The following is a 21887-nucleotide window of genomic DNA, read 5'->3' as shown; positions in this document are numbered from 1 at the left end:
TAGCAATCCCACCACAGGGGATCTATCTGATAGGATCAAAAGCCCTAGTTTTTAAGGATATGTACACAGATGTTCTGTAAACAGAATAGTTCATAGAAGCAAAAATTGGAAATAAAATGAATATCCTTCAATATGGGAAATCTTGAATAAATTGTAGCACAGCCATACCACGGAATATTATGTAATTACCAAAAAGAATACATTGGAAAATACTCCAGTTGACAGTGTATTATAAGGAAAATGAAAATTATAGTACATCATTTTTTTACAATAGTAATAAAAAATCCCTCTATGTATATGTGTCTATTTTTATATATTAGGTGAAAATAAAGAAATACATGGAAGAATCTATATCAAGCTGTTAAAAATGGCTGAGGAGATAGGTAATCCCCTCAAAAGAGCTTACATCAAAACATCATGAATGACTTAAAAAAAAGAAAAGTGAGTGGAAGTAATATAAGCCCCTCAATGCATTCAACTTTAATATAGTCACTTTTTATAGCACTTGTTCCTTAGATGGTAGTAAAAGAACACTTTATTTCTTTGAACTAAGTTCAGCTATCACTTGTTGAGCATTCTCTATGTGCCAGACACTGTGCCAATTGCATTACATGAGTTATTTTACTTACAGAAACTTGTAAGTTAGGTACTGCTTTCTCATGAATAAATGGTATTTTAACACTGCCAACCTATAACAGCATGCACAATGCACCATGGATACAATTTTCAGGGACACAAAGGTGACTGTCATCACAACAAGCTCCCCCACCCAAAAGGCATAATCGATCTCTGACTCTTACCTACTCTGTTAATGAATGAAAACATCAATATGAATATAAAATCCTTTCATGGAATATAATTGTCCTTTATAAACTAATGCTATCAATGCTATTATGATTCACAGTTAAATACAAGAAGTAAATTAGTAAGTCTTCCCAAAGGTAACTTCACAATGTGTACTAAAAGCATTAAAAATGCCTGTACCTTTTTATCCAGCAATACTACTCTAGAAAAATCTTTTATAAAATAATTGAAAAAAATGCACAAAAAGTACAAAAATGTTTACTGAAGCATTTTTGGTAAAAATACATTGAAAAACTTAAGTTCCTATAATAGGTATTTGGTAGATAAAATAACAATACTATGAAGCCTAAATTATTGGCATACCAAAAAAGTCTGTGAGTGGTTGCTAGGGACTAAGAAAGGGGGAAATGGATAGCTGTTGAATGAGTATTGAGTTTCAGTTTTACAAGATGAAAAAGTTCTGGAGATTGGTTGCATAACAATGTGAACATACTTAACACTACTGAACTATAGGCTTAAAAATGGCTAACCCGGTAAATTTTATGCTTTCTGTATTTTACCACAATTAAAAATAAAATTTAACAAAGTTAAAAAAAATTTTTAAGTCTGCAGCATATGATTAAGTTAATGGGTTAAAAAGTGGAGTGGTTCCATTAAAAAAAAAAAACTAATATTCCCTATACGTAGAAACACATACACAAATTATAAAAGATAGAACTTCAGAAGCATCTTATTCTGAATGTTGGCTCCACCATTTACTAGTTTTGTGGCCTTGGGCAAGGTGTTTAGCCATTTTTCAGCCTCAGAGCCTCCTGGTGACATGAGAATAAAAAATAAAAATCCCTATGTGATTATTGTTAATATTAAATAAAATAGCAGATATAAAGAGTTTAGTACAATATTTGGTGTGTAGTAAGTGTTCATTAATAGTGCCTACTATTATTGCTTAAATGCATCAGAATGCTAACAGTTCTGAATTCTGAATAATGGGATTAGGTATCCATTGGCTCATTTGGACTTTCTAGCTTTACTCAATAAACACTGTTATTTATTATTTAAGCATGTGCTTAAAGATGGCACCAAGCTAGCAACTATTAAAAAATTAAATTCTTCAGAATTTTAAATCAAACAGAATTGTTGCTTAAGTAAGGAATAGAAGACAACATAGTGATTTAAGATTAAATGAACTAGAAAAGGACTTCATTTCTTAGGACCACTAATTTGCAAGGATTTAGAAATTGACATCAATTCTCTTATAGGAATGCCAAAGTCTGTAAGTAATACCAGCAGAAAAAAATAGTTGAAAGTAATTTTTAAGTACCTCACTAATGATAAAACTGGTTTCCCTAACAAGGGATTTAATTTTATCCGTAAGATACTTACCAACAAATACAAAATAAGATTGAGTAATTATAGTATAAAAACTTGTTGCAAGTAATATATAACAATGAAAAGGGTAATGAACTAACACAATATTGTAAATCAACTATACTTCAATTAAAAAAATTAAAATTAAAAACAATTTTAAAGGGGTGTTCAAGTTCAAAAGAACTCAGTTTGAGTTACAATGTGCCTCTAATAGCTGTGTGAAATAACAAACTATTTCATATAAGCCTCAGTTTCTTCCACCTACCTCACAGATTCCCATAATAATCAAATAAAATATACACAAAGCCCGACACAAAGTTTACATTCAATGTATTAATTCACTTCCCTATCTTCCCTTGAGAAGTAGCAGCTCCCAAAACAGAATACTTTTACACATAGCCAATAAAAAGCAACAGGCAACTTGTTCAGAGGGATCCTGGCTATATTTGGTGCTTCTATTAAACCAGACTTAGCCCCTGAGGGGCTACTATAAAGTTCTAAGAAAGAGTCTGGGGCTTAAATCTATGTCCTCAATGGCTACCACATTTTTCTGATAAAAAGCGAAAGTGCAGTAAATGTTGGCTAAACTGAATTGTATTTATCGGCTCCCATTCTAATCCTAATCCCTTATTGAATACTTAGCAATTCTTTAGCACATGCCAAGCACTCAAAAAATATTAAAAAGTATATATAATTGCCTGGGAATGAAACAAGAAAGTATATACAAATATAAGTAATCTGATTATAATTTCTATGGTTTAAAAAAAAGCAAGGTAATTAGGATTAAAAGAAAACTGCATTTAACATTCATGCAATTCTTATATGGTACTAGCTATTCGAAGAAGATAAGCTGTTTTGAGAGTCTAAAGCAAATTATTTTTAAATTAAGCAATTAATGCTTCAGTTTTTCCAGTGTAGGTGTATACACAAAGAGAATCTTAAGACATATCTGAGAACATTCTGAACTACTTTTTTTCACTGAAGTAAACCACTTCCTTTCAAAAGCCCACAGAATTTTAAAGCAGAAAGCCAATTCTAAAGTTTTCTGTACAAGTATAAAATTCTTCTAACTGCTTTAATAAAATTACTCAGTGACAGAAAAATTAATGAAAATATTTTTCAAGGAAAAAATATATTTAAAAGGGGACATCGGAAAAACTGTAGTTAAATATAGCTCTATATAAAAAAGAATTAAAGCAAAATAATATATTTTAAGTACATTACTGAAAAGTTCATACATAATAGATTCAGAAGTGTTCATAACATCCTATAGTAATAATTTTTCTTTGTAACGCCGACTTTTCAAATTAATCATAGTCTTTATTTCCAGGATAAGGATAAAAATCTCATAATATATTTGACCGGAGAAGGGAGAAAAAAGAGGTTACATCTCTTCTTAAAGATCTAACATCACTAGCACTCCTATTTAGTTACTCAGGTAATGTTGAAGAAAGAGACAAATACAGCACAATAACCAAGTTAAAAAAAAAATGACCTTGTTCCAAGTGTTTACAACTCTGCTTTATCTTTAATTTCTTGTACCTTCTCTAGGGAACAATCTGCCATTGAGATGCAAGAATATGATAATCATCATCTGAGTATAGTCACAAATAATACTTTACAGATATTCAAATAGTACTATGCAGATAAACCGTATGACGTTTGTTTAATAGACTATTAATACTACAAAACTAGCAAAACAATGCTAGCAAATAACTATATCCTCATTATGTAAAATTAGGCTTTATTTTTTGTAAATGAAAAAACTTTGTTTGAAGGAAAAATGATGAAATTCAAAGGGAAAGGAAAATGATGCATAATAGGTTTCTCAACAGTATGAGCAAACCAATGCTACTCAAGACAAATCTTAGCAAAAATAGTACCTGAGGACTTCCCTGGTGGTGCAGTGATTAAGAATCTGCCTGCCAATGCAAGGCACACGGGTTCGAGCCCTGGTCCGGGAAGGTCACCCACACCGCGGAGTAAGCCCGTGCTCCACAACAAGAGAAGCCACCACAATGAGAAGCCCACGCACCACAGGCTCTTCTACTATTCCTTTTCTACTGAGCCTGCATTCTGGAGCCCCCATGCCACAACTCCTGAGCCCGCATGTCACAACTCCTGAAGCCCGCACGCCCAGAGCCCATGCTCCACAACAAGAGAAGCCACCACAATGAGAAGCCCGCGCACCGCAACTAAGAGTAGTCCCCGCTCACCACAACTAGAGAAAGCTAGCGCGCAGCAATGAAGACTCAATGCAGCCAAAAATAAATAAATTAATTAAAAAAATAGTACCTGAATTGTCCAGTATTAAAGTATATTTCTCCAGAGACTCCAACGCTTTTAAACAATGAATTTCCTTAATGATATGATTAATATAAACATTTACTGGCTACTTTATTTGTGAGGCAAATGGAAATATCAACTTTAAGAACCATATAAAATGCTAACTTTTTTTTTTTTTTTGGTCACACTGCGCAGCATGTAAGATCTTAGTTCCGTGACCAGGGATTGAACCCCCAGGAATCAAACCCATGCCCCCTGCAGTGGAAGCGCAGAGTCTTAACCACTGGACAGCCACGAAAGTCCCCAAAATGTTAAATTACGCATGATTCCTTTTCCATATTTGTGGACCAACTATTTTTTCTTTAATGTTTACTTTTATTTAGATCAACTATTTTTCTAGAAGAATCAAAGTAAACCCAACATTAGAAAAAGACTCAACAGCAATCAAAAGAGTTAAACCTCATTTCAAACAGTAATATCCATTTTGTCGAAAACTATTTCTCTTCCAAGTTTCTCTTCTAATCATAAAATTTTAAACCATAAATAGTAAGATTTTTCTGCCCAGAATTTTCCTTTCAAACAATAATACTGTGTGTATCTCAATTGCTGGATTTTTTGTGGGAAAAAACCCAAGAGTCTATGTTACTTAGTTTTACAGTTTTGGCAATGAATCCCCCTGCCCTTGGTAGGTTTAAGGTGGCAAGGAAAATACCAACAGAAAACAGATTGTCCCATGATTTTACCCCCTAAATATACACTCTTTTAGCAGTTCACCCATATGAATGTATAACAAAATTATATGATAACCCATTCTAAGGTTATTTGTATTTTCTATAATGGTTACTTTCAATATTATATATGTTAATAAAATGAACTAAAATGTTATCTAAGAAGACACATAAACACTTAATACATCATTTTAGAAATTAAAGAGTTCTAACTTATTATAAGATAAAAGGTTAATTTTCATACAGATATTAAGTTCTCATTCAAAATTCTAAAAATACTGAAAAATTTTCCAAGTAAGTATAATAAAAGAAACTTCTCCTAGACTGTTCAATGGTATGTCATTTTAAAGTCATGTTGATATGGACAGTAGAATTATTATACCTAAGCATCTAAACCTTTGGAACAAGGTCTGTCATAGCACACACCCAGAAAGAAATTATTCACAAGCCTCTCAAATTAATCTAGTTTCACAGTTGATAGGGGCATTTAATCTAATCAAGTGCTGCCGGAAAGATATATCCAGTTAAAGAGACAAAGTAAAGATGTTTCTATCCCACTTTTCCCAAAAAACATACCACACACACACACACACACACACACACACACACACACACACACACGATAAAAGAAAAGATGATAAAAACAACAGAAGAAAAAGTTGAAAAGTAAGCCAGCAGAGCTCACAAGAAATACAGATTAAAAAAAAAAAAAAACTACTTACAGAAATAAAAAAACCCACACTAGAAGCAGTGGAATGGGCTAGCTAGCAACATATAATAATAGAAAATGATACAGCAATGTCTGCAAAGCCTTCCAGGAAAGAAAGAGGAACCAGGAACTATTATTTATAATGCAGATACAGGTCACAGAATCATTTTCATACATTCAATGATTTGGGAAATATTTCAAACATGTATATTTTGGGGGTAGGGGAAGGTGAGAGGTGGAAAAGATGTCAAAGTCGAACAAGAGATAAACAGAGGCCTAATCATGAGAAACCAATCAATTTTAAGATAACTATGGTTGGTTTAAAACTAAGGAAATTTTGAGTACAGAATCTAAGAAAATGCTATAAATCTTGGCACTACGTATATAATGACTAAAACTATTAGGAGATAAAGGGAGAGAAGAGGTCAAGTATGAAAAAGTATAACTCTGATAAGCTCAACTTTTAAAGCCAGGACTCATTAAAGAACTGTTTAAAGTTAATTCAGTTAATAAAAGTTTAAATATATTATAAAAGGTGTAAAGGTAAATACTTTCCCTAAGAACTTAAAATATTAACAAAAATTATGAAAAATAAAGAGGAGGTGAAATATAAGTGTGTTAATTTCTTCATCTTTCATGAGAGATCAACACATATATACTGTTTAAAGTTGGCAAAATTTTTAAATGGTAACATGTTATTACATTATAAAGATAGGGACTTCCCTGGTGGTACAGTGGTTAAGAATCTGCCTGCCAGGGGGCTTCCCTGGTGGCGCAGTGGTTGAGAGCCCACCTGCTGATGCAGGGGACACGGGTTCGTGCCCCGGTCCGGGAAGATCCCACATACCGCGGAGCGGCTAGGCCCGTGAGCCATGGCCACTGAGCCTGCGCATCCGGAGCCTGTGCTCCACGATGGGAGAGGCCACAACAGTGAGAGGCCTGCGTACCGCAAAAAAAAAAAAGAATCTGCCTGCCAATGCAGGGGACACTGGTTCAAGTCCTGGTCCAGGAAGATCCCACATGCCACGGAGCAACTAAGCCTGCACACAGCAATGAAGAGTAGCCTCCACTCGCCACAACTAGAGAAAGCCTGCGTGCAGCAACAAAGACCCAACGCAGCCAAAAGAAAAGAAATTAAAAAACAAACAAAAAGATAAACTACAATATTTCCAGTTTATCAAAGGGTATATACAAAGTCAAAACAAACACAGACCATATATTAAAATACATAAATATAAAAGACAACAACATATTTTTTAAGTGACAGAAGGTACTACATCTATCCTATCAATGCCATAAATGGGAAAAAACTATCTGTCTCTGACAAACCAAATTACACACAAATATAGAAAACGCGACTAAACCCAAGTGACTCAAAACACTGAAAGCAAAAGAATGGACAAATAAAACTTAGAGAAAGCAGCAAACATGATATTAATGTTAAACAAACTGAATTTAAGGCAAAAGGCATAAAACAAGCAAACCAGGAACTTTATATTAAATTTCAAATCCACGGAAAAATCAGGTATCTTCTATCAAAATGTACAGGGTGAAATGCTTATGCAATAAAATATATTTTAACTTACCTCTCTGCCTATAGCCAATCAAGGAAATAGAATTTAAGTAAGAATACTGAACTCTACAAAAATTTGAAAAGTAACAGAAATATATCATATCTTGGTTTCTTAAAACAGAATTCGTATACTTGACAGAGGTCTATGAAATCATTATAAAACTACATTGGACCACAAAGAAAAACTCAATAAACTTCAAAGAGTAAAAGGTACAGACCACATTCTCTGATAACAGTACAATGAAACCAGTAATCATAACAAAAATAGCAAACAAAAATCCCACCACAACCTGGGATTTAAAAAAACAAAAAAGATTCTTGGCTTAAAAAGAAGATCAAAATTAAATTCTGGATTATCCAGAAAATAATAGTTAACTCTAAAAGAACCCATATGCTACAGCAAATACAGTAAGCAACCTAAATGTCCATCAACAGACGAATGCATAAAGATGTGGTACATATATACAATGGAATATTACTCAGCCATAAAAAGGAACGAAACTGGGTCACTTGTAGAGACGTGGATGGACTTACTTCACTCTATCATACAGAGTGAAGTAAGTCAGAAAGAGAAAAACAAATGTCGTATATTAACACATATATGTGGAACCTAGAAAAATGGTACAGATGAACCAGTTTGCAAGGCAGAAATAGAGACACAGATGTAGAGAACAAACGTATGGACACCAGGGGGGAAAGCGGGGGCAGGGGAAGGGGTGGTGGGATGAATTGGGAGATTGGGATTGACATATATACACTAATATGTATAAAATAGATAACTAATGAGAACCTGCTGTATAGCACAGGGAACTCTGCTTCGCTGTACAGTAGAAACACAACATTCCAAAACAGTGATACCCCAATAAAAATTTTAAAAAATAAAAGAATAATTAGGTTCTTGGCTTAAAAAGGAAATCAAAATTAAATTGTGGATTATCCAGAAAATAACAGTAACTCTAAAAGAACCCATATGCTACAGCAAACACAGTATTCATAAGAAAAACAATAACTACAGAGACAAAAGTTAAGCAAGAGAAAATAGAAACACGCATATCAACTTCAAGGGAGTGGGGAGGAACAAGGAAAGGGTAGAACTTGGATTCTAATCTAACAATTTATTTCTTAGAACAGAGAGAGAGATCAGAAGTATGTGTGGCAAATGTTACCTTCTGTTGAAACTAAATGGTGGGTGGGTTCATGAGTGTTTGTTATATTATTATCTGTGTTTGAAATTTCAAAAATTAATATTAATTTTTATGGTAAAAAACTTTAATGTATTTAAATTAAATGTTCTACTCAGAAAGGTAGAATATTAAAAACAGAAGAGATTAGGTCATAAACTCACAAACTAATGAATTAAAAACAGCAGAACTAATTACCAATTTAGGAGCCCATCTTTGGGGAAGAAAATTAAATTACAAGGTAAAACTCAAGAGGAAAAAGAGCAGGCAGAGGGGGAAAGTAGAGGAAAGAAAACAATATTTAAAATAAGAATGGAGATTTAACCACAGTATAGAAGAATCTAAAATAATAGTAAGACAATGTTTGTTACAATGCTAAACAAATACATTTGTCAACCTGGATGAAATGGACAGCTTTCTCAGAAAACTAAAGCTTCCCAAACTAAGCTTAGAATACTGAGAAAGATAATTCCTATCATAAAACAAATAATTTTAATGCTCTTCAAATTATTATAGGATACAGGAAAACTTTCTAAGCTCTCTATAAAACCACGAGAAACCAAAACCTGACAACACACACACACACACACACACACACACACACACAACTGTAAATTAATTTTATGGATAGAACAATTTTAAATAAAATATTTTCAAATAAAATCCATCCCATTAAAAGAATAAACCACCATGACCAATTAGGAATGTTCCAGTGTTGACCAATACTAGAAAACCTATTTAAATAATGTAATGTTTACTGTCTATTAGTGTAATGCTAAAGCCTTTTACATCTATGAAAATGGTTTATTTTTTTCTCCAAAAATCTTTTGATAACATTAAACATCCCAATAAAAATTAGAACTAGATTTTTTTCAGTAATTTGATAAGTTGTTTCTAAAGCTCATGTGGGAAAAAGAGCCACGTAAGGTAATTCAAGAAAACTATGAAAAAGGAGAAAAAAAATAGGACAGCCTATAAAATATTTAAAAACTAATAGTAATAAAAAGCTACAGTAATTAAAAAGCTGATACTGGCATAGAACAAGACAAAGAAATGGAATAGTACAGAGTCCCAAAACAGACAAGACAGATGGAGAGAGAAGAATTTAGCATATTTCAAAGATGGCATTTCTAAGCAGGTTAAAAAAGAAAAAGGATGTGTAACACAACAAAAGGTAACTGTGACAAATCCAGCCATCAAAAAAGAAAAGATGTTGGCAGAAAAACTCTATTTCTACCTTATCCCCTAATAGCAGCTAGACTAAACACTCAAATGTTTAAAAAAATAAATTAAAAAACAGAGAGAAACTGTCAAACATATAAGAAATAATTTTTTAAAATTATCTTGTAGTAAAGTAGAACTTTCAAACAAAAGCCCATAAAAGATTAGTAAATTTGAATATAATAAAGTCAACAATTTGTCTTATAAATAATGATTTAAAAGATGACAAACTGAAAGTAAGAAAAAGTATATGCCATGCATATAACAAAAGGATTTTCTAAGAATTTAAATATAAAAATTGAATATATTAAATACACACACACACATATATAAGTCATTATGAAAGACAGCTAGCAGACAAATGGGTGAGGATTAGGAATAGGTAGTTCTAAGGAGGAGAAATACAAATAGATTTAAATATGTGAGAAAGCAGCCAGCCTCACTCATTAAAGACATATAAATAAATGAAAAAAATATTTTCCAATTATCAGGAAAAAAACACCAAAAAGAGTAATAATCCTATCTGTGAGAATCTGAACAAAAACACTCGTGAACTTGTGGGAAGGAAATTAGCACAGCCGCTATTAACAACAATTAGGCAGTATTTATCAAAAATTTTGAAGTATATACTCATTGGCATAGAAATTCAATTTCTAGAAACATAGGATGTTCATTTTGGGATCATTTAGTGATAGCAAGTTAAAATGTTTATCAACAGGGGCTGTTTAATGTACAAACATATTATGGAATTCTACACAGCTTTTAAAAAGAGTGAGATTGATCTCTATACACTGGTAAGGAAAGATCTGCAATATACTTTGCTAAGTGATATAGACACTGAAGTGTTTAATATCTTCCCATTTGTGTAATGACATATATACATTTGATATGTGTAACATGCAAATAGTTTCTAGAAGAATATAAAAGAAATTTTCTTTTCAGGTTTTACAGCTTCCTCTAGGGAACAAGATGTGGGACAGTATTTAAGAGTGGGACTTACTTTTTACTTTAAAAATCCTTTCCGACATTTATGTGCCAGACGTATTCTAAGCTGGGAATACAGCAATAAACACATAAAAACCCTACATTCATAGAAATTGCGTGGGAGGGTGGGGGGAGACTGGGGAGCAGTAGGAAGACAGATAAAAACCGTGTACACACACGCAATGTCAGATGATGTAAGGGTTGTGAGGAACAATAAAGCAGGGTTACAAAGGAAACGAACTATATGTATGGGGGGGTTATGATTTTATATGGGGTGGTAATAAAAAGGACTACAGTGAATTATGGGTACATATGAAGGTTCCCCTATCTCAGGATTAGGAGTAAAGTGAATATAAACTACAACCTCAAGAGCTAATTGCCAGGTGGAGAAATGGAGGGGGAAGGGCAAAGTACTATAGAAGCAGAGGAAACTCAGGTAGGTGTTCTTGGGTGGATTTGGGTAGTGGGTTACACAAAGTGAAACCAGTTGATAAAAGGTCTTATAAAATAAAGGGTTTATATAGGGGAACAGAAAATTAGAGCTACATTTTACAAAAGTTACTCTGGCTGTATTGCAGAAATTGTTTTGGAGAAAATTAACTGAGAAGTAAAGAAGCCAGTTTAATATTTTAGTAATTCTGCAAAGCTAATAGCCTTTAAGAGAAAAAGTAGCAGTAAGACCACAGAGTAGTGGGTCAAAAAATGTACAATCAATCCTCATTTTAGGATTCCATATTCATGAATTCAACTACTCACTAAAAATCATTACTTTGACAATTTTGTAGTCTCTTGTGGACAAGTGCAGAGCAGGACAAAATTTGAGTAGCCCAATAGGCACGTTCCCAGCTGAGGTCAAACAAGGTGATATTCTGCCTTCTTGTTTCAGCTCTCATACTATAAGCAAGTGCCCTTTTCATGGCCTCTTTATTGCCACATTTTTCACACTGAGCTGTTAGTTGGTAATTTTGCTGTTTAAAATGGTCCTCAAGAGTAGTCTGAAGCACTGTTTAGTGTTCCTAAGCACAAGGCAGCTGCAATATGCCTCACAAATAAAAGATTCATGTTAGATAACACTTTGTTTAGGCATTAAGTTATAGTGCTACTGGCTGTGAGTTCAATGTCAATTAATCAATAATATATAAATAATATATATTAAATAAAGTGTCTTTAAACATACATAAAACAAGGTTATGTATTGATTGGCTGACAAAAATGTTGTGACCAGAGGATCACAGGAACCTAACCCTGTGTTTCTTGTAGGAGCAATGGTTCAGTATTCACCAAGTCAATGTTCCCATATTTCGTTCACTAATTTATGAATTTATAAAACATAACTACCACAAATAACAACAATCAACTATATATCTACACACATATATTTACTTATTTGTAAAGCAGAAATAATAGGACTGGTAATCAGCTATAAGAAGTAAATGAGGGAGAGAAATCAAGGATGATGCTAACTAGGTTTCTGGCTTAAGCAACTGGAAGACGGTGATATTGCTTATAAAGACAGCAAGCAGAGGAGGAGGTGGCAGCTTGGATCAGGAAGACAAAGATGTCAGCTCTGGAGAGTGTAATGTCATGCATGCTACACACACTGTAACAAATATAATTATGTGTTTAAGAACCCATTTTCCCCTCCCATTTGAGAATCAGATCTTTGTTCATCTCAGGACATGTCCTATAACTAAAATGACACTTTCCTTTAAGTCATATAAACCAGGCATGTCAACATCAGAAATGTGTAGTTTTATCGATTCTTTTACTTTCCACTGCCATCTTTGCAATATTACCCATGTCACCATATTCTATACTTTAATAATGTTTCTATGTGAGTCCTAAAAAGTAAAAACATAAAATTCTACCTTTTGGAAAACAAGAATTCTAAATGACAAATATCTTCAAAGAAAGTCTTCACAACCACGTAGCTTGTTTTCCAATTTGTTTACAGAAACCTTCATCATAAGTTATTAAAATACCACTCTGAAATATCAAGCCTACATAAAAAATCCTAATGGATAAATTGTGATGTTTTCACACCTGATTTTAGAAAACCTCTGAATTATAATTTATTTCAATGTACTTTTATAAAAATGTATATATACTCTCAAAATGTAACAAGTCTTTTACACCCTAGAAATTAAAATTACAATATACAACTGCATACACTGAGCCTTATATAATTATAAAAGAAAACTACTAAAGAAATTCATATGAATCCCCCCGTCTAGTCAGCATTACCTTTGTTTATAAAAGTAATAGAAAATAATTTCTAGGTTATTACAAAACTGATTTTACAAGTAAATATACACTTGTGTGAACACAAAACAGAAACCTGATACATAGTTCTTCCTCAATATATAAACTGTGTACTTGTTTATTTGCAATGGTCCACATATAGAAAAGCACTGGACTAGTTTTATCCTTGGTATGACAATTAGTTCTATGACCTCTCACTGACTACTAGAAGTTAAATATAACACACTGGAAATGGTTATTAGTATTTACATGAAGAAAAAAAGGTGAAAGAAAAGTTTAAGAAAGAAAGATTCAAAGCTAAAGGGAGGAAAAGAGGCTAGAATACCAGTTCAGTAACTAGGAAATAGGAAAAAGATATAACAATTAAGAAAGAAAAGTTAAGCAAAATATTCTGTACAGAAGTGAAACCCTGGTTCTTGGCAATTAATGGTAAGAACCATAACCAAAAAAGTCAACTAAAGACTTTAGAATGCAAGAGGGGAAAACATCTATCAACACCAGCTCTTTTAAAAACCAAAAAAAGTGAAGAGGAAAAATGGTCATTTTAAGTCTTTTGTATTTTATATAATTTAGAAGATAATTACATTATTTCTATTCCTAAACTATCAATGCACTTGATCACAATGCAAATAAAAATGGCTTTGCACTTCAAAACTGGTATTTGAACTGGAAAATAAACCAAAAAACTTAGCATACCTGAGCTACCAAGACAGCAGTCAGTCAATAAACAGCAGCTGGTGCAGAATATGCACTTAGTGCAAACAACTGCTGTCACTAGCAATGTATCCGTGAACAAGCAGGCACTTGTCTACCTAGGGCCAATGGCCAAGGGTAGAAGGGACAGTGGGTCTTCTTGGTTCCAGTCTCTGAATCTCAGAGATCTCAGTCAACAGGACAAGAGCATGTCAGATACATGCCTGACAGACCAGTAGCCGTGAAAACGGAAATAGGGAGACATTTAAAAATTGTTACCTTCCCTATCACCCTGTAATACAGAAACTTTTTCCCCTAAAAAAATTAATCTCATAAATAGTAGTTACAATTCTGATCAGCCAACAAAAGGAGATCTAGTTCACTCTACAAGATCTGCTATATGGTTTAAAAAGTATATTTCCACTTGAAAATTAGTTTGTTATAAAAGAAGGTAATGTAACAGTAACACTATTCAACTTCAATATGGATTAAACAAGTATTTGTGGATTCATAAGTAAAGGGACCACTTGTGTAGCATTTAATCTATCGGGAATTATTGTCAGTTCCAAACAAACACTTAGAATACAATTCACTTCTAAACTGGAGACTGCCTACACTATATAAACCTAGTTGATGAGTCATAGACTAATAGTTCAAAATTACTAAAATGTTTGATTAAGGTTCAAGACTAGAAAAACAAAATCAGCAGTTGGAGTAATTCAAACTTTAAAATCAAGCATAAAATATAACTTGTGATTTATATTATCTAAGCATCAGTAATGATACATACTGAAATCTGCAATTAAAAACAAAAACTGAAGATATCACAAGAAAGTGGTCAAGAACAATGAAGACATAGGCTGGCTTAAGCTTTCCCACCAAAACACTGGATATAAAAACATCATACACAACGAAAAAGATTGGAATGTCATTCTGAAAATAAACAAGAAACAACAAAAAAAATTATCAAATGCATAGTAAAGTAGTTGTGAGAGAAAAATATTTCTTTACTGGGAAAATATAGCTATTTTATTCTCATTAAGAAATAACATTTTATATATTTTTTCCTGCAAGAAATAACTAGTAATATAAAAACAGCATCTTCTTAGGCAAAAGACCCTAAATTCCTAATTAGCAATATTCCTTGGTATTCCTAATTACTGGAAAATACAAATTAAAAATTCAAGTTGGCCAATGTTATCCTTAGCATTAGTAATTTCTTTCATTCTACTGATTTCTTTAAGGCAGCGGTTCTCAAGTAGAAGTAACTCATCAGAATCAACTGGGGACAATTTTGAAAATACACATTCCCAAGTGTCATCCCTCAGAGATTGACTTCACCATAGCTGGAGTGAAACCACAGTACCTGTGTTTTGAAAAAAACTCCCCCAGTGATTCTGACTGCTAGTTGAGGATGACTGCTTTAAGGGATGAATTACGTACTTGTTCTACTGACTAGAAAAGCTCTTATTTGGCCTGCCACTGTTGAAACTTTGTCATTATAGCACATAAAGCTGTCAGTAGCAAAGAGGAAAACTCCACATTTCATTACTTATAGTAAAAAAAAGTGAAGGAAATCTGATAAGATTATCTATTCAAGAACATGCAACCATACTTGAAAAGACTTTATATATATTTATTTTAAAGTGTTCATTTAGCACAAATGGTTTTGAAAATGTATAAAAATAATTTATGTATTAATCCATCTTTAATATGTACATGGTCCCTTAAAAGGATTTTCATTTCATTATCATGAAAAATGTACTTCAACAACCTCCACACTATTATTAAAAGTCAGAAATTTTAAGATTTTCTAATAGAAAAGTTTTAGTACTCACCTGCAGAAAAATAATGAAACTGGGAATGATTTCACTAATATTTTAAAATATAATACGGTCTCAGCTATGCTATGCCACATATCATAAGAAAAATCTTCATCACTAAACCGTAATAATCCCAAGTGGTGGCATTTTCATTTAAGAACAAAGCACAAAATTATTTTATAAAAGAAAATGTCTCATCGTAAAAACTTATAAAGCTGAATGCTTTAAACAAAAATAGCTGCGGTTTGACTTCACAATATCAAGTTTCCATAAGCACTTTGTAAACATACACCCATTGTAGGCTATCAACTTAAAGCCAATTATCACTAAAAGAAGACAGAGTTAAAAAAAATAGTTCAGTGCAAAAGTACATAGCAACTGAAGTTATCAACTGACTTAAGACAATTTTAATACAAAAATCACAACTTAAATCCCATAATATAAAGTAATCCTATAAAGACTTTAAAAGAAAAAGCTCTACAACAGTTATTAAGTTTTCCTTTTGTTACTATTCTCTAGTAAAAGCTTTCTTTTGATTAGCTTTCACAGTGTCATCAGGAGATGCTGATTTGAAGTCAAATGGTGTTATTGCTATAAGAGGACTTATCTCTTTGTCCTTTACGTCTTGAACTTGTCTACTATACAGAAAAGTCTTATAGAGGTTAAGGGTGCGTCGCTTGCAGCTTTTCAATGGGTAACGAAGACACAGTGTTGCAGCAAAAGCTGAAGGTCTGGCAGCAAGGGCCTTGGTCCAAGAGACAGAAAAAGGTGGTTTCCTAGTCAGAGAGCCTTTACTGTTTTTCTTATTATCATCAGAAGAATTGGAACTTTTCCCTAATTTTGAACTTAGAACTTTAGTTCCTGCTATTGGAGCAACTGATTGGTCTACTACACGTTTTGGAACAAAATCTGGGGCTTTTATGAGGACACTAAGATCGATATTAGAATCTATTCCAGGTGACCTCATTTCACATAAACTGAGCATACAGGAATCTTTCTTAATCTGAGAGCTATCTATATCAATTGTTTCTGCAATCAAATCAGAAAGTGACAAATTCTCAACGTCTCTTGTTGGAGAAGCTTTACAAAACGCCAAAGATGACAGAGATCCTGTTAATTCTGATATTCCAGTTGAAGACTGATACCGATTTGCTAGTTGTGACAAGGGAAAGGATCCCAAACTTAGATCTGTGAAACTGGCAGATGGTTGGTTACAAAGATCAGATAAAGTAAAGCATTGGCTCGGATTGTTCTCTTTGTGCTCCTGAAACAGTTCAGCTAAGGATGGACTTTCACATTGGAAAAACTGCAAGTTGTCATTTTTTAATATGCAATTCTTGGTGCTTTGTTCAACTGAAGAAACACTTCCAACTTCAGTCATTTTACTAGCATTTAAATTACCAACAGCCATATTTTCCAATGAGCTAGTTAAGAGCAAAGGATTATTTAAACTTCCTAAACTGTTTTGTACTGGAATGTTTTGCAAATCAGGTACTGAATTATTGTGAATAAATAAAGAGTTATTAGGTGCTGTGCTCTTTATCATCAAGGATTTTAAATCTGGTATTCCTTTGAACGCAGAATCATCTTTGGAAATACATTCAGATGCATGAGGTCTTAACAAATCAGCATCTAGACGCTTTGAAAGTAGACTCTCCAGACTATCTGTGGATGATAATCTGACTGATGGCTGACTTTTACAAGAATCTCTTGGCATATCATCAATTAGGTCAGCTAGCGACAGCTCTTTTGTTAACTTACATGATTCTAGTTTCTTTTCACTTTTAGGTCTGTCAAGTTTCTTTTTTTTACGGAGTAAATAGTGACTTGGTACAACCGAAGAATTATGATATAATCCATATTTCGCTACTGGGCCAGAAAAATCAAAGGGTTTGCTACTGCAATCCAAATGGTTTGCAGATTGAGGACAAGAGCTTTGAACATTATCAGCTGAAACTTCAGAGGAAGATAATAAGACTCCTTACCTTACAAGAGCCATTAATTTTCAGATGAATAGGTTCACATATGCAGAAGACAGTCACAGCAACCAAAAGGAAACATGAAATGAGGCATTTAATTACTAAATGTTTCTTTTGATTATGGCATGAATAAAGTGACACTTGATCATTATTTAATAAAAAGCGAACATTCTAAAAAAAAAAGGATTTTACCTTCCTTTAACCATCTTAAGTGACCTTCATACTTTGTTCACTGATATATACAAAGGTAATTACCAAGTTAGTCAATGTTCTAATTTTCACAAGTTTTATAAATGTGAGGTTTTAAGATACTTAAACTATAGTCAGGATTGTCTCAAATTCAAAACGTTTAAAAAACCAATGGAAAGAACTAGGTTCATCTTCTGTATTTTTAATGTATTAAAAACATGCAAACAAATAATACCCTATAATTTCTACTGTGATCTGGGATAAACTATTAATATAGATGACACATTACAGACTCATTCTCATATTACTGGTCAGTTAAAAGTGCATCTCACCCCCCACCAAAATAAAAAAATCTTAATTTACATAAAAATGACCCTTATTTCATAGTAACAGACTGTATACAATTTCGCTATGGCAAAAATCTAGTCTTTAGGTTATGAGAAATATCAACCCAGTTAACAAATCACCATGCTCCTACTGACAGGCATCATACCAATTAATATAATTGGTTCCCTTCTCTTGTGGACTAAGTTCTAAATTTAACCCCAAATACTAAAATTTAAAATTAAAGATCTGGCTATGAAATGAAAGAGTAGTAGAATTATAATACTTAGGATATTTAAATAAAACTAAATTATATTCATAAAATGTTATAACCATAAAGGGATTTTTTTGACATTGTCTGGCTATTAATTTCTATCTCCTGACCCATTAAAGTTAAAAAAAAACCCAATAATTAAAAGCAAAAAGTGTTCTGTCTTGCTGTTATCTAATTTTATTTCCCTTATATTCTGTTAGTTACAAGAACAAGCAGGGAAATTAAAAAACAGGCTTTAACAGAGTGAAGGGAACGCAGCCATTGAGCTTAAAAATTCACAAACTGGAAAATCAATTGATAATAATTAAGAATTATTATAACATGCAAAATTTTCTGCCCATTTTTCTTAACAGCTCAATCAAATCAAAGCCTCTTTCAAAGCATTAGCTGTAAAACTAAAAGAGAACAAGTAAAAGCATACCTTTTGCTATCTTTCCTGTAGATATTGCTCCCTCACTCTTGACCTTCAAATTCTGCATTTTATCTTGCTCCAGAACCACTGACAAAGCCTTCTGCACATCAAACTTGTTCTTCAGAACTGCTTCAATCAGTATGTCATCTGGCACAGCATCTCCAAGTACCTCTCTCATGTGATCAAGGCATGAAAAAAGACGAGCTAGAACAGACAACAATAATTAAAATCTATACTACGTGGTGTCATGAAAGAACCCTCAATCTTCAAAACTGAAAAAAGGATTTGAAACTATAGTAGGATGTTCAACTCATTTTCCCTTGGCAAAAATTACAGTGATTATATTTTTATCCACAATATACCTAGCTTCCCTTATCAGAGGAACAATTTCAATAATTAAGAAATCACTACAATAAATGTCTCCAAAGCAATACTGACTAATCCTTGAAAAAAGCGTAAATTGTATACACTAAAATCTATTTCAGTCAATGAGGATGATGAGGTCTATACTGATGAGTTTTTACGTGTATAGAAAGGGAGGGTTAATTATGAAAATATTTCTAACGAGTTAGTGAACCCAGTTAATCACTAAGTACATTTCTTAAATTTCTTGCATTACTACCTTAACTATTATTAAGTACATTCTATTTTAGGCTAACTTCAGTTTCTACTCAGCCGACTAAAATCATCCTTAACAATGCTTTAAAAATGGGCAAGATAACTTGGCATAAAAATGCCATAAATATTAGGAAATCCAATAGGTTAAGGAAAGGATGGACATTTCTTTTCTTTTTTTTTTTTTTTTTTTGGCCACATCGCACAGCATGTGGGATCTTAGTTCCCCAACCAGGGATCAAACCCGCACCCCCTACAGTGGAAGCATGGATTTCCAGCCACTGGACTGCCAGGGAAGTCCCTGGACATTCATTTTAAACACAAAAATTTAAATCTGGATGTCTAAAATATTTAAGGATTTTTATTTTCTGATGACTATGTTACTATAAAAAGTAATTACTAATAACATTCAATAATGATGTAAATTCCACAACAGCAAAGGCTTTATATCCCTAGATCCTAAAATAGTACCTGGTACCTAGGGGCCACCAAATAAAAATGCATGAATATATTAATTTATATTTGTATAGCAGTTGACAATTTTCAAAATATTAATACGTATATATGCACTATACATATACACATATGTATATATATCCTTTGTAATCCTCACGGTAACTCTATGACTTAGATATATCAAATTCTAAGTCATAAAGAGGACTGAAAATCATGGCACTACTAAGTTTAGCAGTAATCAAAATATAACTCAAGTTTTCAGACTCCCTAATCCAATGAAACCAGTTCACAGAATGCACTGTACATTACATTTTTACATGCTTACATACTGAACAAGGAATCTACTCGAATACACTTTCTTTTTAAAAAAAGAAGTATTTAATACTTTTTCCATTGCTCCCTTTTTTAATTATTAAAAATAAATTCTCAAATATTTGGGTAATTCTGCTTTGCTTGAGTCCAAAATTAATTATAGGCTAATAAGCTAAACTTGAAAAATTATACCTATTTCATAAATACATGAATTACTAAAACTGGAATACTTAGTATACTTAGTATATAGTATACTATTAGTATACTAATAGTATACTATAGTATAGTATATAGTATATATATATATACTATATAGTATATACTATTAGTATAGTAATACTACTATTATTATTATTATACTATTATAATATTATACTATTATACTATTATTATACTACTAATACTACTATTATACTACTATATTAATATAGTAATACTACTTAGTATAGTAATACTAAGAATACTTAGTATATAGCTAGCATCAGGGCCTCTTCTAATTAATTATAGTAACTGTTGTCTACACATACACAAAGAGTAGACATACAGAGTCAGGCTGTCTTGGTTCATATCCTAATGCCACTTACTAGCTGGTGCAACTTCAGCCAAGTAACTTTGCGTCTCATTTTTTTCCCCTGTAAAATGAAGACAATACCTGGCCTACCTCATAAGGTTGTTATGAAGACTAAATATGCAATTACCTGAACAGCACTTAGAACAATACCCAGAAAGCAGTTAGTAGAGGTGAGCTACAATCATTATTGTTATCATGCAGTTACTCACATATGTCAGGTGGGAATGATTAACTTTCATTCTCAAACATAACTCTGAATTTCATACCTCCTTAATCATTCTGAGGCACAGCAGAGATTCTACTTTATTCCTACCCTCTCCCCCGACAATGACAACTATAACACAGTCTTTAAAAATATAATAGAAACTATCAAGGAATTTATACAGCAGCTCCTCTACAAACTTTTATCCAGATTGACAAATGTATTTGCCGAGTTGATGAATTTTTTTATTCTCTGTTGTTTCCCTTTCCGCTTTCTAATTTTGTATATTTGTGCTTCCTCCATTTTTCTTGATTTGGCTAGCAGCTGACATATATTTTACCAATTTATTCAAAGATCAGCTCTCAGATTCATATACTCCCCCCTTCCTGTTTTTAAATTGTTATAAATTTTCAATTTAAAAACATTTCTAGAACAAAGCCACACTCCACAGAAAGAGCAAATCAGCTCAGCCCTACTCATTACCAACGGATGGCATTACTGTTATACTTGGTGATTTTAGGTCTACTACATTGTTCATCAATCTATAGCTTGAGTAGTATGTTTGAAACAATGTCATATTTGAAATTTATTTATAAAAGGCAAAAACCAAAATATAATATATCTTTGTTAAAATGTTTAAGAGAACTAAAAAGAAGCAAACTCAGAACCAATGCCATTACCATTTACGAGTTCTACCTTGAAACTTAATTTACATGACTGTGACCAATCAGGACACTGTATAGTATTACTTCAGACTTAATTTTTTTTTTTAATAAAAACCAGACTTTTGGAACCTAACATTTTGCAAGGAAATGAGCTTCTGTAATCTAACCATAAGCTCTACATAGAGCTTATGAAACAATAAATATTGCTAAAAGAAAACAAATCATTGAAGTTTCTCTCCTAAGGAGATTTCAATAA

At 32.6% G+C, this 21887-nt stretch overlaps 1 protein-coding gene across 4 annotated transcripts in view; it reads right to left on the bottom strand.

Moving 5' to 3' along the window:
* Positions 1-21887, bottom strand: part of HBS1L (HBS1 like translational GTPase) — an 81890-nt gene that overhangs the window by 47830 nt on the left and 12173 nt on the right. The window contains exons 4-5 of one of the 4 annotated variants that reach the window (XM_060029927.1): positions 18820-19014; positions 10989-17612 (exon numbers count right to left, since the gene is read on the bottom strand). In XM_060029927.1, the coding sequence (XP_059885910.1) occupies positions 16141-17612; positions 18820-19014 (1667 nt within the window). In that variant the 3' untranslated portion in view covers positions 10989-16140. The other 3 variants (XM_060029926.1, XM_060029928.1, XM_060029929.1) reach the window with 3 other exon arrangements.

The sequence above is a fragment of the Delphinus delphis genome, chromosome 14 (genome assembly GCF_949987515.2).
Source record: "Delphinus delphis chromosome 14, mDelDel1.2, whole genome shotgun sequence".
NCBI lineage: Eukaryota > Metazoa > Chordata > Mammalia > Artiodactyla > Delphinidae > Delphinus > Delphinus delphis.
Note: the sequence above shows the minus strand (reverse complement) of the source record. Positions and strands in the feature narration are given on the sequence as shown.